Raw genomic sequence first — 16,798 nt, forward strand, 5'->3', positions numbered from 1 at the left:
GTCCGAGCCTCCACAGTGGTTCAGCTAACTCTTCAGCGGAACCTTCGGCCTCGTGTTCGCTCAGCAAGCGGTACGCTGTGAAGGGCTAGTCTAGACCTAGGTCCTGTCTTACCAATGGTTTGTTTATGAGTTCATCGAGCTGCTCGAACCGTCCGAGCCTCCACAGTGGTTCAGCTAACTCTGCAGCGGAACCTTCGGCCTCGTGTTCGCTCAGCAAGCGGTACGCTGTGAAGGGCTAGTCTAGACCTAGGTCCTGTCTTACCAGTGGTTTGTTTATGAGTTCATCGAGCTGCTCGAACCGTCCTAGCCTCCACAGTGGTTCAGCGGCTAACTCTGCAGCGGAACCTTCGGCCTCGTGTTCGCTCAGCAAGCGGTACGCTGTGAAGGGCTAGTCTAGACCTAGGTCCTGTCTTACCAGTGGTTTGTTTATGAGTTCATCGAGCTGCTCGAACCGTCCGAGCCTCCACAGTGGTTCAGCTAACTCTGCAGCAGAACCTTCGGCCTCGTGTTCGCTTAGCAAGCGGTACGCTGTGAAGGGCTAGTCTAAACCTAGGTCCTCTCTTACCAGTGGTTTGTTTATGAGTTCATCGAGCTGCTCGAACGGGGCCGAGCCTCCACAGTGGTTCAGCTAACTCTGCAGCGGAACCTTCGGCCTCGTGTTCGCTCAGCAAGCGGTACGCTGTGAAGGGCTAGTCTAGACCTAGGTCCTGTCTTACCAGTGGTTTGTTTATGAGTTCATCGAGCTGCTCGAACAGGGCCGAGCCTCCACAGTGGTTCAGCTAACTCTGCAGCGGAACCTTCGGCCTCGTGTTCGCTCAGCAAGCGGTACGCTGTGAAGGGCTAATCTAGACCTAGGTCCTCTCTTACCAGTGGTTTGTTTATGAGTTCATCGAGCTGCTCGAACCGGCCGAGCCTCCACAGTGGTTCAGCTAACTCTGCAGCGGAACCTTCGGCCTCGTGTTCGCTCAGCAAGCGGTACGCTGTGAAGGGCTAGTCTAGACCTAGGTCCTGTCTTACCAGTGGTTTGTTTATGAGTTCATCGAGCTGCTCGAACCGTCCGAGCCTCCACAGTGGTTCAGCGGCTAACTCTGCAGCGGAACCTTCGGCCTCGTGTTCGCTCAGCAAGCGGTACGCTGTGAAGGGCTAGTCTAGACCTAGGTCCTGTCTTACCAGTGGTTTGTTTATGAGTTCATCGAGCTGCTCGAACCGTTCGAGCCTCCACAGTGGTTCAGCTAACTCTGCAGCGGAACCTTCGGCCTCGTGTTCGCTCAGCAAGCGGTACGCTGTGAAGGGCTAGTCTAGACCTAGGTCCTGACTTACCAGTGGTTTGTTTATGAGTTCATCGAGCTGCTCGAACCGTCCGAGCCTCCACAGTGGTTCAGCGGCTAACTCTGCAGCGGAACCTTCGGCCTCGTGTTCGCTCAGCAAGCGGTATGCTGTGAACGGCTGGTCTAGACCTAGGTAGCAGTCTACCATGCCCTGAAAATTAAAAAGTTGAAATTAGAGTGGTAAAAGCACATTTTTTGATTGACAATATGCCTGTAAATTCACATTACCCGCAAACTGTGCCTGTCTAGTTGTCCCTCTTGCGCTAGTCGTTCGTAGCAAAGAGCTGCGTCCTGCAACCGCCCCGTCACCACTTGCGTCAGTATCAGCTCGTTCAAAGACGGTTCGGATCTTTTGATTGACAATATGCCTGTAAATTTACAGTTATTGGGTAAATAAGTAATTAGTATTATGTAGTGCATAATTGTTTTCCATCGTATTTTCTCGGAAGCGTTCGTGTTTGTCATGCTACTTCAATCAAGCTCAGTACTTTTTGTACCGAGACTGACTGATATAGCAAGACACGTTCGTTCCGTAAAAATACGATGGAAAATAATTATGCACTACATATCTACACACTAATGCCTTTTGTAGTTTGCACGTTAAATGTATTGGGTTCGTCAACCTACACTCAGACGGTATAATAGGATAGTAGCTACGGATAAGTTCTACAATCTACCTTCTACCTCCATAATCAGAACAACTTCGATAGTACTGAATTAACATTTGGCTGACAGTCCAAAAATTACAATATAAATCGCCTCTACCTTGAAAAGGGTTAATGTGGTGATGGTGAAATAAAATATAATTTCTCATAATAAATGTAGTTTGTATAATGAATAAATATACCTATTTTACTGACAATACTGACCAATAGAACAAAAAAAACTCATAATAGTCATATTATTCGGATGATTATCTTACCAGCGACCGAGTCTGGTTCATCCAGCAGCGCGTATATCTCGGCCAGCAGGGGTAATTGTTCCTGCATGTTATGTTTCTTCTCTCCCATATATAATTCTAAGTATTGCAGGGCGCGCTCTAGTTCGCCGCAAGCGAAGTTCCCGCGCGCTATTAGAAGCTTGTCGAATTTCTCCATGAACATTGATATCGCCCTAAAATGTAACAGTTTTAGTGACAGACGGGTCCATAGCCCAGATAACTATCTAGTTAATCGACAAATGCCAATCGAAAATTAAAAATGTATGGATGACAAATGCGACAAAAAGTCACGTGATCATTTCCATACATACACACACGCACACATATGGGGCATTATCTATGAAAAGGGACCTTATTGTCGATGTCGCTTACGCCGCACAGCGTCGCGCGGCATTGTATTTATATCGGAGCATCGTTAATAATGGCGTAAGCGCCATCGACAATAAGGTCCCTTTTCATAGATAACGTCACATATACATCATTGGCTCAGTGACCCAAAAATGATCTTGGCCTCCGACACAAGAGAGCGCCACTCTGCCCTATCCTGCGCCACTTCACGCCAGTTGGGTATTCCGAGGGCGGACAGGTTTTTTAGGGTATTTTCGGGATCATTTCCATACATTTAATTTGGTTTTGCGTTTTGTAGACGTTTTTCACTTGTGTGGGCCCGCAGATAATGGATAATTTGGTCGATCGAAATATCACAGTTTTTCACACAGAAATAACATTGTAAATATTATTTTGACACTAACTTGTAATTTTCATTCTCCAGAGGGCGCTGTTTTGAATGGCACCATTCCAACATCCATCTATTCAAGAAGTCCAGCAGGGTGTAGATGGTTTTACTACATTTGCTCTGTAATTAGAATATATCTTTATCATTATCTTTGTCGATACTTTTCACAGATCTTAATAGAGTAAACTTAATACATAAGTGTTACTAGCTGTGCCCACGGTTTAATCTCCGCGATTCAGTGTGCATGTAAAGTATTCTTATGTCCGTCTATATGCTTTCTGCTTGCATACGTACGAGGGGAGGCTGAAATATTAGCGCTAGATTTTTTTTTTATTATGCTACGTTTTTCCCCACCTCGTTGACAGTTTAATTATTGCCGCCATTACTGACGATTATTAACGATTTATAATTAACATTTACTTTAATACTCTCTTTCACTTATTTTCTAAGGCCGCGAACTTTTGAGCCGCCTATCGTATATGGAAATCAATTTACTCTGGAACCCTATACCTAGAGAGTCTAGACTGTTAGCCTGTTAAATATATAGTATGGACTTACCTGGTTGCCTTCCTCGGCTTGAACGGTATTAATGTTAGGTGTCAAGCGTACGTCTCGAAGCATTTTATAACGGTTTCTGTCTGAAATGCCGCTTTCCGTTCTAGCGCTCTTGGACCCTGAAAATTGTATATGATCAAAAACATTTGTCACATTTACATTCGTTATTCGTGTTTGTTGAAGAGTAAACCTGTTTTAATAAAACTGAAGGTATTGTATTATACAATCTATTCACTGTATATCGGGAACTTTCCGTTACTATTCAAAATAAGATTCTGTCAATCTAAAAGCAATCTGCAGCCGCGGGGAGAGGTACTGGGGGCGGGTGGAGTGTGGCCATTGTATATGAGATGCTATTATGTATTCTATGGTTGTTATATTTAAATAAGGCGGAATACCTATAACAGCGAGTATTTCTTCTTGTATGTACTGCGTGTTGTTGTTGGCCATGACCGCGTGTAACAACACGTACGGCAGGAACAGGGTTCTGACGTCACGGCGCATGCTCGGGTGCACGGTGCGTAGTAGTTCGCGAATGTTCTCCAACGTGTAACAAGCAAGGAGTTACAAGTGTGTATATCATACCTATAACAGCGAGTATTTCTTCTTGTATGTACTGCGTGTTGTTGTTGGCCATGACCGCGTGTAACAACACGTACGGCAGGAACAGGAACAGGGTTCTGACGTCACGGCGCATGCTCGGGTGCACGGTGCGTAGTAGTTCGCGAATGTTCCCCAACGTGTCACAAGCAAGGAGTTACAAGTGTGTATATCATACCTATAACAGCGAGTATTTCTTCTTGTATGTACTGCGTGTTGTTGTTGGCCATGACCGCGTGTAACAACACGTACGGCAGGAACAGGAACAGGGTTCTGACGTCACGGCGCATGCTCGGGTGCACGGTGCGTAGTAATTCTCGAATGTTTTCTGACTCTATTAGAGGGATCAGCTGACCGGCCCAGCTGGAAATCGAAAATATATTTTACAGTACATATGAGGCTACTTTCCCGCACTAGTGCGTAAAATAGCACTTTTCGTGCGTATGTCGAAACTTTAAAGTGCCATATGTACTGTAAAACGTTGTTCGATACACGTGCGAATAGGTAATTCGCAACTCGTGTCGATTTAAAACACTCCCTTCGGTCGTGTTTTAATTTATCGCCACTCGTTTCGAATTTCCTCTTTTTCGCACTTGTATCGAAAATAACTATTGGCATTTCAGTGGCAAAGAGTCAGCCCGCCTGCTATGCTATTTAGGCACCGGAACACTTCCGCGAAAAAGAAATCATGAGACAATTGAGACAAACAGAGAAATAATGCTGCCTTCATAAGTTAACACGTTCACTGTCCCAACTGTTAACTGTCAACCTTAAGGCCTTTTAATAGAGGCTTGCCGTGACCCATATGTGGCGCACGGGACAGTGAACGTGTCAACCCGTGGAACGAGCATCATACAACAAATTGATGCAAACCAATTTGACCCATATTGCTGACACACGCCTGATACTGAGTCGCTACGACCCAAATTGAGTTAGTATCACACGTGTGATACTAGGGCGCTCCACGGGTTAAAGGCAAAGAGGTACTGCTTTTTAGCAACAGGACAGAATGGACCTTATTCTTCTAACGTCGTCAAGACATACAAAACTCGATATCGAACGAATTTTAAGTCTTCGGCGTATATTATACCTAACAAATATTCATATTCTATAGATGCCTCCTTTTTTGTACTGAACGTCAGTTAGGTATTTTAGCAGCAGAATTTCCTGCTGATAAATAATAAAAACGATAATTATATCGAATTATGGATTTGTTGACTTACTTGTGAGCCCATTCCAAGAAAGTTGTGGCGAACGCACTTCCAAACAGAGGATGAGCTTTCTTGGGTTGAGACGGATATGCCAAGGTATACCTGTTTATGAACAGATAATCAAGAGCGTGTAAATTATCTGATTTAGTCTTATTTGTAGTTTTAAAACAACGAGTCATAGGTACATGTTTGAGAGCTCCTTTGTGTAAAATATTATTGCAGTTGACTACGCGTGCTGAATACTTCTCTAGTTTGTGACAATGTTTTTAATTCGTTTCATTTTTCTACCTTGACAGAATCTAAATGGCGCCAAACCTGAATCGACATTAAAATCAACTAAGGGCTCATTGAGACGGTGCGAGAACTCGCATGCGAGTTTCATTACATTGCGTCATTTGATCGGTCGGCTGAATAGGGATGATGACACATGTTGAGTTTTATAACAAAATCTAGTAAAATAGATAGCAAACGAGCAATTTATCACAATAATGTGGATATTAAAATAAAATATTGAAAAATTACAAAATTACCGGACCTGAAAGTTTCAAAATTTAAGTTTTTTTTAACTTCCAAAAACGATAAAAGTGAGGGTACCATTCGATTCCTTACATTTCATGCAATAAAATATTGTATAGCAACTATATACATAAACGCAATATTTCACCGAAAAAAACGCAATTTTCTTGTTTTGTCCATACTACAAGATGGGCGATGACGTCACGGCCCTTGGCCGTTTTGTATAGGGCGTTTCGCGAGTGAAGTGCGACTGTCGGCCTTTGACTACAATTTCTGACTTTTGTGTTACTTTAATGCAATGGGTCCCATATAGACATTTGATCCTAAAAACAAACCCGATCGATTGATACCATTAAAAAAATTAGTCATGTAGCCTATTGATGTAACCTCAATGGTCCGCAATGTAACTAAAATCATATAAGAGTTCACGCGCCATCTAAATGAGCCCTAAGTCAACTTTTGGAAAATAAAATCGCACAATGTAGGCAGCCGTATAGCGCCATCGACAATATCGTCAAATTTGGAGCAAGATTTTTTCTGAGACTTAATATCTCTTCCACTATTAAGAACTCTTTGATTATAGTCATAATTGTCATAAACATACCTGGAACTTAGTAGAGGAAACATGATCTGGTGCATGTGCTCTGGAAAGCTGTCCCACACGTCTTTCTTGCTACCGGTCGGCGAAATGTCGTATATCTTCAAGATCTCTTGGATCGTCAGAGCGTAGCTGTCCATGTTCTAAAACAATAAGAAATATATAAGTTTGCCTTTGTTAGAATGTATTACTTTACACTTCTTCAGTTCAGGATTTTCCTAATTCAGGTAGAAGTCATAAAAAAGATGTACTTTATAAGATTTTTTTACCTAATGTAGGACTATGCCTTTCTAAATAAAGTTTTTCTTTTATTTTAGTTAAATAACCTATCTATTTGTGCCTTTTGACGGCCTCGTGCCTAGTAGGTAGTGACCCTGCCTAATCTGTATTAGGCAGGGTCACTACCTACTAGGCACGGTCTCGGTAGACTGCGCACGGCGACCTATCAGATTGTACACCGTTAATAAACGGTGTAGGTGGCCCGCTTCTATTGCGCCTAGTTGGCCTAGACAGTCTTCAAAAATACACTTATAAGCTATGAAAATAGGTGACTTACCATAGTATCCTTCTCATACTGAAAAGCCCTAGCTAGCTCCATGAGCGCTGTTGCAGCAAAACAGTTGTATCCGATAGAGAAAGCGAATGGTGACCGGTCAGGTTGTACGTATTGGCGGGGAAGGTGGCCAGCTTCTATAGCATTTAGTCGGCCTAGGCAGTCTTCAAAAATAAACTTATGAAAATAGGTGACTTACCATAGTATCCTTCTCATACTGAAAAGCCCTAGCTAACTCCATGAGCGCTGTTGCAGCAAAACAGTTGTCTCCGATAGAGAAAGCGAATGGTGACCGGTCAGGTTGTACGTATTGGCGGGGAAGGTGGCCAGCTTCTATAGAACCTAGTTAGCCTAGACAGTCTTTAAAAGTCCACTTAAGCTATAAAAATAGGTGACATACCATAGTATCCTTCTCATACTGAAAAGCCCTAGCTAGCTCCATGAGCGCTGTTGCAGCAAAACAGTTGTCTCCGATAGAGAAAGCGAATGGTGACCGGTCAGGTTGTACGTATTGGCGGGGAAGGTGACCGGCTTCTATAGCACCTAGTTGGCCTAGGCAGTCTTCAAAAATAAACTTATGAAAATAGGTGACTTACCATAGTATCCTTCTCATACTGAAAAGCTCTGGCCAGTTCCATGAGCGCTGTTGCAGCAAAACAGTTGTCTCCGATAGAGAAAGCGAACGGCGACCGGTCAGGTTGTACGTATTGGCGGGGAAGGTGGCCAGCTTCTATAGCATTTAGTCGGCCTAGGCAGTCTTCAAAAATACACTTATAAGCTATGAAAATAGGTGACTTACCATAGTATCCTTCTCATACTGAAAAGCCCTAGCTAGCTCCATGAGCGCTGTTGCAGCAAAACAGTTGTATCCGATAGAGAAAGCGAATGGTGACCGGTCAGGTTGTACGTATTGGCGGGGAAGGTGGCCAGCTTCTATAGCATTTAGTCGGCCTAGGCAGTCTTCAAAAATAAACTTATGAAAATAGGTGACTTACCATAGTATCCTTCTCATACTGAAAAGCCCTAGCTAGCTCCATGAGCGCTGTTGCAGCAAAACAGTTGTCTCCGATAGAGAAAGCGAATGGTGACCGGTCAGGTTGTACGTATTGGCGGGGTAGGTGGCCAGCTTCTATAGCACCTAGTTGGCCTAAACAGGCGCCGCTGGTTGCGCTTACTTGGGGGTCTGGGTGCTTACAACCTGGAAAGGTGAAACCTTTATGAGTTTCAGTATAGGGAGCATGCACTTATTGGCATCAAGTATCAAGTTTAAGCTGTAGATGGCGCTGCACGACGCCAATACGTTTTAGAACGCCGACGTCTACGGAACTCCGGTATGCGTTAGTTAGTTAACTTCTTTCTTTAACAAGCTTTTATTAGGTCGACCTGTATGTAACTATGTAATGGAATCTTACAAGTTAAATTTGATCCACTTCCCGGTTTCCGATTGAGCTGAAAATTTGCATACACATGTAAGTCGGGTGACAATGCAATATTATGGTACCATCGAGCTGATCTGATGATGGAGACAGGAGGTGGCCATAGGAACTCTGTGATGAAACAACGCAACCTAATTGTGTTAGGGGTTTTTAGAATTGTCTCGATGAATATTAGTTGTCTGTCGTAAGAAAAGTACAGTCAGCGATAAAATCTTGTACCAAAAATGATTTTTTTGCCAAAAACTTATTTTCAATTTTAATTGCAAACACTACTAGGCAAACTCAACCTACACGCGGAACTACAGCTGATATTTACGAGGCTTCATAATTTTTAGTGTAATCGGTAATTTACTACATATTTTATGAACGGATATCACTCACCTTGCAGTAACGCATCTATAAGCTCAACGATAGCCGAATCTATATTTTTCCCACCGAATATAGCCTTATGAATCTCAGTCCTATTCTTCTTCAGCAACTTATCCAACTGGCTGAAAGCGTATGCCTTTATACTCGGTATATCCTGATCCAAATGGTGCAGATACCATTTCACTTTATCTAGAAAATATTCTGGCTGCGTTCGTTTCACGTGTCTCTTTACTACCATCTTGATCTTCTCGGATAATTTTGCGTTCTCTAAGAAAAACAGCTCAGGGATGTGGGAGCTTAGTAAGTTTTCGTTGTTTATAACGAGATACTGAAATATCTTGTTGATCTCTTGGGGCGCATGTTCAAGCTGTTGTAACAGAGACACGGCTAGGTTTGTCAGTAGCGGTCCTAGTGACATGCTGTCTATGTTGTGTATGAAAGCGCCCCACGCGTCAGCCAAAATTTTCGGAAATTCCTTCGCTAAGGGAAGGGCCGATCTCAACGTGGCTAACACTTTAAATCTCAACGGTGTTAAGTATTTTTCTCCCATCAGTTGCATGATATCGGGAAAGCTTTTCAGCGCTTTCCGTTTTACGGATAAAGCTACTTTAGCATTGACTAGTTTGTGATCAAAGTATGCGAGCACTCCTAAGAATTTAGGATTTAGGAAGTCTGCTATCTGTGATGTACTCATACTCATGCTACCATCTGGTGTGGACACGTCAGGGTCGTGACAGGCCAGATACCTGCACGCGTTTAAAACCTTTTCAGGATTACAGCAGTATTGCAACAGGAATTCTGTCAAAATAACCCTAAAATGCTTCTTAATCAGGCTCAAAGTCGACGTTTTCGTCAGCATTTCTATCGTGCTGTTGCATTTTTGAGCAACTTCCTTCGTTTCGTTCAAATATATATGGACATAGACGTGTGGAAATCTGTCGATTAGGAAATCTGAAACTGAGCATTGGACTAACGACGCTATCTCCTCAATCATGGCTGGTACTTGCTTCACCATGACCGAATAAGGCATGAGATAAGGCAGAAAGTGGTGTACATCTTTTGAGATGAAATCTCTATATCCAACGAAGCCAAACGCCCTTACAACCTTTAGAAGGGACACAGTGAATTCTTTCCCACTGTATAAGCTACATTCTACAAACTGTTTGCAATAGTCCTTCTTATACCTATGGTATACTTGGTTTGGTGTATATCCGTGTACTTCGCATATTTCTCTAAGATACAGAACCGCTTTGGGCCCAAGGGAACATTGTGGATGCATGATAAAATACACCAACAACTTTGTAACTGGTAAAATCACTTTTTCATTGCCATGAATACCAAACTCCTTTATATTGTTAAGGGTTTGTGTCTGTCTGTTATATGAGTTTTCTTCTAAACAAGATCTTGTCGACTTAACGAGTAGATTTACACACAAATTTAGTGCGTCATCTTTATATGCATGTAACTCTGTGTTGTCCTGAAAAAAAATACGTGTAAAGTGTAATTCTATGGAACTTGCTAACTATGTAAACAAGAGTCACTAGTAACTTGACATTCAGATACAATTTTAATATGGCGGTGTGTTTACATATGTACTTAGCAAGATCTATAGAAAGACACGCAATGCAGTGTTACAAATTATATTATCAAAATATCAAGTAAATAAAAAGGTCAGCCTTTTAAAATATCTCCAGGTGACAACCAAAACTCAGTAATTACTACCACAAATTCAGAGCCATAGTGAACCGTACTAATAACAAAACAAGGTTCATTTTTGTTTAATTATTTTTATCCTACTAAGTTTTTGGCTGTCACCTGAAAACTCACTAAATGGCGTACTTAAATAAAATATTGTATATCCCACCTAAAGAAAGGACGCTTACTACGAGGAATTCCATACATTGACCCGTCTAGTCCTATCTCTATTGCACGCGCATGATTAAACTGCTGTTCTGCTCGCACAGTGTCATTGACCGCCGGCGTCATGGGCGAGACGATAGAGATAGGAGCAGGCCAGTCAATTAACGAAAGTCTTCGTGCTAAGAGTCCTTTCTTTAGTAATTAATTAACTTTGATGTGAGATTGGCAGTCGCAGCTATTATACTAACAACTATACAACAGCTCTACGGCTGCTAACTTAATCAGTTTGTCGTTCGTCCCTATCTGTCGTTATGCCATAGAGAGGGACAAACGACGATCATCAGCTGATTAACTTAGCAGAAGTTTATGAATAACGCCGTTTATATTTACCGCTTGATTTCCCAATAGGGGCTTGAGAGCTTCCAAAATATGATGACAATTCTCTTCACACACCACATCATTCGGCACACCGCCATTAAACACATAATAGTGCCCACATAATCTCCTCACAAGATCCCAATAGCATGTATTTTTCAGGTCTACATACTGATTGGCATTCAAGAATTTACTAAAAAGGGTTCTCAAACCTAATGTTGTTGTTTGGTTCTCAGTGGCATTGGTGCTTTCTGAATGAAGAGTCAGACTTTCAGAACTGGTTCCATCTGTCTCATGACAATCAGAACAAATTATAGACACATTTATAGTGCCATTATTGAATATCGAATGGCCTTCAGTCCCATCAGCATTGCCTAAGACAACATGGTACGTGCCCAATGCTATACAAGAGATTGCGGGTAGTTCTTTGGTTAAGAGTTTCTGTATGTCTTTGTTTTTGGTGAGGAATGCAGGCATGAGTATGTCGCCGATTAGTTTGCTGGCTGATAGAACTTTGTTGATGAGGAGGAGACCGCTCATGGATATCACCTGAAAAGATAAAAATGTGTATGGGCACAGAATTAATAATAGTACTAAGTACAGAAGGTTCACTCTCTAACAAAACGCGTCTATTACGACAGATATGACAGCTAGGTGGCGGAAGCGCGAGCAGGCGTCCGTTCCGTAACGGTGCGCGGTAACTACCACTGCTAGACACCAAAAATGGTGTGGGCCGCATGTACTTGTAGCGACGCGACGAAATCGCGGAGTGAACCACGCCTGATATGGGTGCAAAAGAAATACTTTGTAAGGCAAGTTTAACACAATGTATGGCCACATAGGTGTATTATGCCGTAACTCTGGTTTTCAAAAGTTGAAGTTTGACAATTCAGTTACCAAAAAATATTTAGCGTCTTATTGCGCCATCTAGTTCAGTGGTCAGTTTTTCTTAGACTTTTCAACTCGGGCAATAACTCTTTAGTGTTATTTATCAGTCTCACACTGGGTAGCAAAACAAATTTTCTAACTCAATAATAGTAAAACAATTATCTTATGGTACATTTTCTACAAGCTTGCATGGCCACTTTAATTTATAACGTGTCCACGCAATTTTGCAGAACATATCTGTACTTGAAAATAAATCATCGAAAAATTTAAATAGAAGCTTACCTCTAGATACATCAACTCATTTTTAATTTTGATCAGGTTATTGAACATGAGGGTCACAAATCTGGACCAAGCCTCATTTACTTTATTTTTCTTCAGAATGGTCAACACAGCCAGCACATGTTTTAAAATAACTGCTGTTGTCTTTTGATCAAAATTGTATGAAAACGATGAAAGCCCTGAAGAGGTTTGCAGACATATCAGCCGGAGTAGTTCATTGGTATCATCAACTGCCAATGTAGATTTGTCTAAAAGACCTATCACGTCTAATATCATATTTAGCATTGCATCCAGGATATCTGGAAGCCGCAATAGTTCATCTCTAAATACTTTTATATTTCTCAGTTGTAATGTCCATATTCCTTTAGCCGTTTCTTTACTCAACAATGACAAGTAGCTAATGTATTCTTCTCTTTTATTACTTTTTATTCCTTGCACAAAAACTTTGTATAATATCCTCAAAACTGCTCGGCATTTATGTAATGTGTACTCATAGAGTACCTTCTCTCCATATAAACTGTCATGTTTCCGTAACTCTTGAAAAACTGACATTAATTGATTATAACACCAGTTTTCTGTTATATTAACAGGTTGTTTATTTTCTATGTTGCCCTGAATGTGAGATATGATGTTACTGCAATAGCATTCCGCTAGCATATTGACTTCGGAAGCATCTCGTTTTTTTATGTCCATCAAATCTTCTGGCAGCTCAATTTTGCTGCTCATTGAGAGGCAATATAGTTTTAACTCTTTCCCAAAAACATCATTGCTTTTAGTTTGAAGAATAACTGTGCATATTGTGGTTAATATCTCTGTGTATTCTTGCTCTATGTTTGCTTCTATGAACTTCATCAATGTCAAAGATATAGATTTGAAATTCTCCAAATCTAATTTGTCCACTTCACCTTTTTCATAATACACGTGCAAAGACTTTACTACAGCTTCAAAGCTCTTCAACATCTCTATGTAAACCTCCGGGAATATTTGGTGGAACTTGCTTATAGCCGTTTGCTCATAGTTTGTAAAGAGATCGGCGAAAAACTTCAATGATGCAAGTTTTAGGTGTGCACTAAAATTGTCCAGTACATACAGCACCTGTTCAAAGACTTTCCCATATTGTTCTTTGTACTGATCAATAGCTATTGCTTTAAATGTAATGCTTTCGGACAGCAGTTTCAATGTCAGATCTATCATAGATTTACATGTCTTTAAATCTTTTATATGAACATATATTGGTTCTAACTTTAATTCCACATTTGGAATTGTAACTTTGTCTGGAGTAAAATGCTGTAAGCATGTCTCTACAGGTTGATTATTTGCAGCATCATTATAACACTGAATAAGTTTATTTAGTATTGAAAAATATTCAGTATGCAATTTGTCATAGAATGATGCATCATTCATACTCAGAATATGTAGAATTTTCAACTGTGCATCTTTACTTAATGTATTTATTCTGAAAATAAGTTGCATTAATTCATCATCACTTATAAATAATATAGATAAGTACCAATAGTAACTATTATTAGAGTTTGTTCAGAAAGAGAAGAGTCGTGGAATGCATTGGGCCCTATACATTGGGTCTGCCATTTGGTGATCCCTGCTCTAGTGTTTCTACATTGTTATGCATAGAATAGAATTTGTTATAGGTAACAATTTCACAAAAAAAATCTTAACTACTTCTATTTACTAGGAAAAAGTTTGAGGTAAATTTATGTACTGTGCAATTTTTGGGGTTATTCCCACTAGTTACCACCAAGTTCTTACCAGTGGTAACTACTGGGATTTTTTTTTTCCCACCTTTTACCACTGGGAACTACTGGGAATTTTTTTCCCACCTTTTACCACTGGTAACTACTGGGAAAAATAATTCCCAGTAGTTACCACCAACATTTTGTTAGAGTTAAATACTAATAAAAAACAGTATCTGACATCTGTTTAGTTATTATTTACCTGTTTAGCTCCTTTACTGACCACACATAGAACAGCCGTCCTATCAACCAGGTATTAAAGGCGCTATAATACACATCTGGATACTTTGTCGATCCTGGCCGAGGTACCAGGACTTCTGAAACACTGAAAATATATACATTTCAAAATTGTCTTTTCTCTAGCTAATTTCTACAACCAATTGTATATATTCTACACAAACTATTTTTCTATGATAATCACGCAAATTCTAGAAAGAAATAATGACGCGGACTTACCCTGATAGCTTCATTATTGAATTTAACAATCTTTCAAGACCGTCAGCTGCGTTTTCCAAGTTGTTGAAAAGCACCATTGTCGGCGCATTGAACATTTGCCATACCGTGAACGGCCCGTCTTGGCCCTCTTCGTCCATATTTGTAAAGATTACGACACCTCCGACACGACACGATTGAGGTTGGTTCTAATAATTGAATATTATTAATTAAATAAACCCATGAAATTGTAAATAAAGAATTGGTTTTATTCCTCACATCGCCCGGCTCGCTGTCAACTTCAGCTGTCAAGTGATTTTCATTTCCCGCCATTTCAATACGTAGGGACGTACCGTTAAAATATTATCGGTTTTTATCTGTTTGGCCATTATAATCTTTCTTTGGCTAGCCGCCAAGTTATTATTATTGTTTATTTTTGAATATTTAAGTATCATTTACTATTGTAAGAATTGTTTCTCATAATTATAATTTTTTTGGTCCAGTTCGAGGTGTGTTCGATCGAATGGAAGGTACAAGGAAGGTAGTCCGTCGTCCGTCCGTTAAGGACGCAGCTATAACAGAGAACGAGAAAGAGATATGCTGACCCTAAAGCTTTGGATTCCTCCGAAAACGGTGCCGTCATATTAACGTAAGATAGATGACGGCCGTAAGATGACGGCCGTCATGACCTTGTCGATAGTTTCGTGAACGTTTTATTGTTTTATTAGATAGCGGTGACGCCATTTTGAATAAATGACACGATATTTGAATAAATGATTCCGTACTACGATTATTTTCCTCTTCTGATGATATTTCATCCTCCAAGTAAATTATAGATGATCAAGCAAATCTTGTCAGTAGGAAAAGGCGCGAAATTCAAATTTTCTATGGGACGTTATCCCATCGCGCCTACATTTTTCAAATTTGCCGCTTTGACCTTGGTGGATGACGGTGTGTTATGACGCCGTGGTACTTTCCACATGTCGCCACCGTAAAGACGGCCGTCTTTTGCTGCCGCTATATGACGGCCGTCATATGACGGCACCGTTTTCGGAGGAATCCAAAGCTTTATGGCTCACAGATTATACCTTTTATAAAATACGACCCAGCCTTCACTTCCGTATCCGCAATTCCTCGAATCAAAATACGAATGCCGATGCCGATCGAGAAATGAGAATATTACGCTGGTGGAAGGTCAAACCTTACGGTCCTTGTGTATAGCGGCCGTCTCCATACTAAATAATACGGCTAAATATGGATGTCGTAGTATTTGTATGGAGACGGCCGCTATATGACGGCACCGCTTTCGGAGGAAACCAAAGCTTAATCGCAGCAATACGTAGAAATTACTTATAAACTGATCACCGGATCAGTCTGTTAATTGTGGTTGGTGCAACTGGCCCTTATATACCTCAATCCTCAATGGGTCCAGTCCCTCCTATAGCCTTTGTTGGGGCGCAACATCGAGGTACATGGACGCAAGCGGTAAAATCTTTATATCAATATTTATTTATTTACCTACTTTTGACTAAAAACAATTATTTATCGATGAAGTCCAAGTGTACAGATGAATTTATATGTTGTTTGAGCGTACGGAATTTTACATTAGACCACATTAGACTGATCTACCCGCATTGAACATTGACCGCAAATAATTTCTGTTGTTGTTGCTGAGATTGGGTGTTTAAAAATCAGAACAAAACAAATAAATATTTCAAATGTTTTATTGTATTTATACATCATAGATCATAACTTAGATAAATAACAAAACATCTATCAGCAAATAAAAAAATTGGTAAACAAAATATTTTCAATTTCTAAATATAATTCTCGTATTATCTAAACCTACAAAATGACAAATATTTTACATGTTACACATTTACATACGTTACAAAGGCCATAAGAACGGTTTATTTAAAGAACTACACCAAATGAAAGGTGAATTTAAAATGAAGACTATTAATTTACCTATAAATTATAAAACATACAATGTTTGATCGGTAAATACAATCAACTTGAAATATAGATGAAAATGAAAATCGTGAATATATCATATCATTATAGTAAGTTATAATATAAAAACATTTATTATACTATCAATATTATAATTTCAGAAACGCTATATCTTACTGTGAATTCTAAGTGCTTTTATTATTGCGTATTCATTTAACGTTACGTACAGATGACGCCAGTCATTATAATAATCTATACGGGGCCATATACGATCAATTTTATTGCACAATATAATCTACCGACTACACTGCTATTATGAGGCCAAAATCATCTTGCAGGTAGGGCAATAAGCATGCCGATTTGCAACTTACATGCATATTTTGGCCCCACATAAGTCAAAACATAAAACGTATAAATA

At 40.3% G+C, this 16,798-nt stretch overlaps 1 protein-coding gene across 1 annotated transcript in view; it reads right to left on the reverse strand.

The window, feature by feature from the left end:
• The window catches only part of LOC134650900 (serine/threonine-protein kinase ATR-like), a 35,404-nt gene extending 20,748 nt beyond the window's left edge, over positions 1-14,656 (reverse strand). Inside the window, exons 1-14 of the mRNA XM_063505836.1 lie at positions 14,452-14,656; positions 14,198-14,320; positions 12,248-13,700; positions 11,093-11,626; positions 8,855-10,319; positions 8,033-8,235; positions 6,491-6,627; positions 5,383-5,472; positions 4,338-4,522; positions 3,563-3,678; positions 3,021-3,124; positions 2,251-2,441; positions 1,557-1,696; positions 1,321-1,479 (exon numbers count right to left, since the gene is read on the reverse strand). Coding sequence (XP_063361906.1) covers positions 1,321-1,479; positions 1,557-1,696; positions 2,251-2,441; positions 3,021-3,124; positions 3,563-3,678; positions 4,338-4,522; positions 5,383-5,472; positions 6,491-6,627; positions 8,033-8,235; positions 8,855-10,319; positions 11,093-11,626; positions 12,248-13,700; positions 14,198-14,320; positions 14,452-14,588 — 5,037 coding nt within the window. The 5' untranslated portion in view covers positions 14,589-14,656. The remainder of the gene's footprint in view (positions 1-1,320; positions 1,480-1,556; positions 1,697-2,250; positions 2,442-3,020; positions 3,125-3,562; positions 3,679-4,337; positions 4,523-5,382; positions 5,473-6,490; positions 6,628-8,032; positions 8,236-8,854; positions 10,320-11,092; positions 11,627-12,247; positions 13,701-14,197; positions 14,321-14,451) is intronic.
• Positions 14,657-16,798: the final 2,142 nt, after the last annotated feature.

The sequence above is a fragment of the Cydia amplana genome, chromosome 9 (assembly GCF_948474715.1).
Source record: "Cydia amplana chromosome 9, ilCydAmpl1.1, whole genome shotgun sequence".
NCBI classification, from domain to species: Eukaryota; Metazoa; Arthropoda; class Insecta; order Lepidoptera; family Tortricidae; genus Cydia; species Cydia amplana.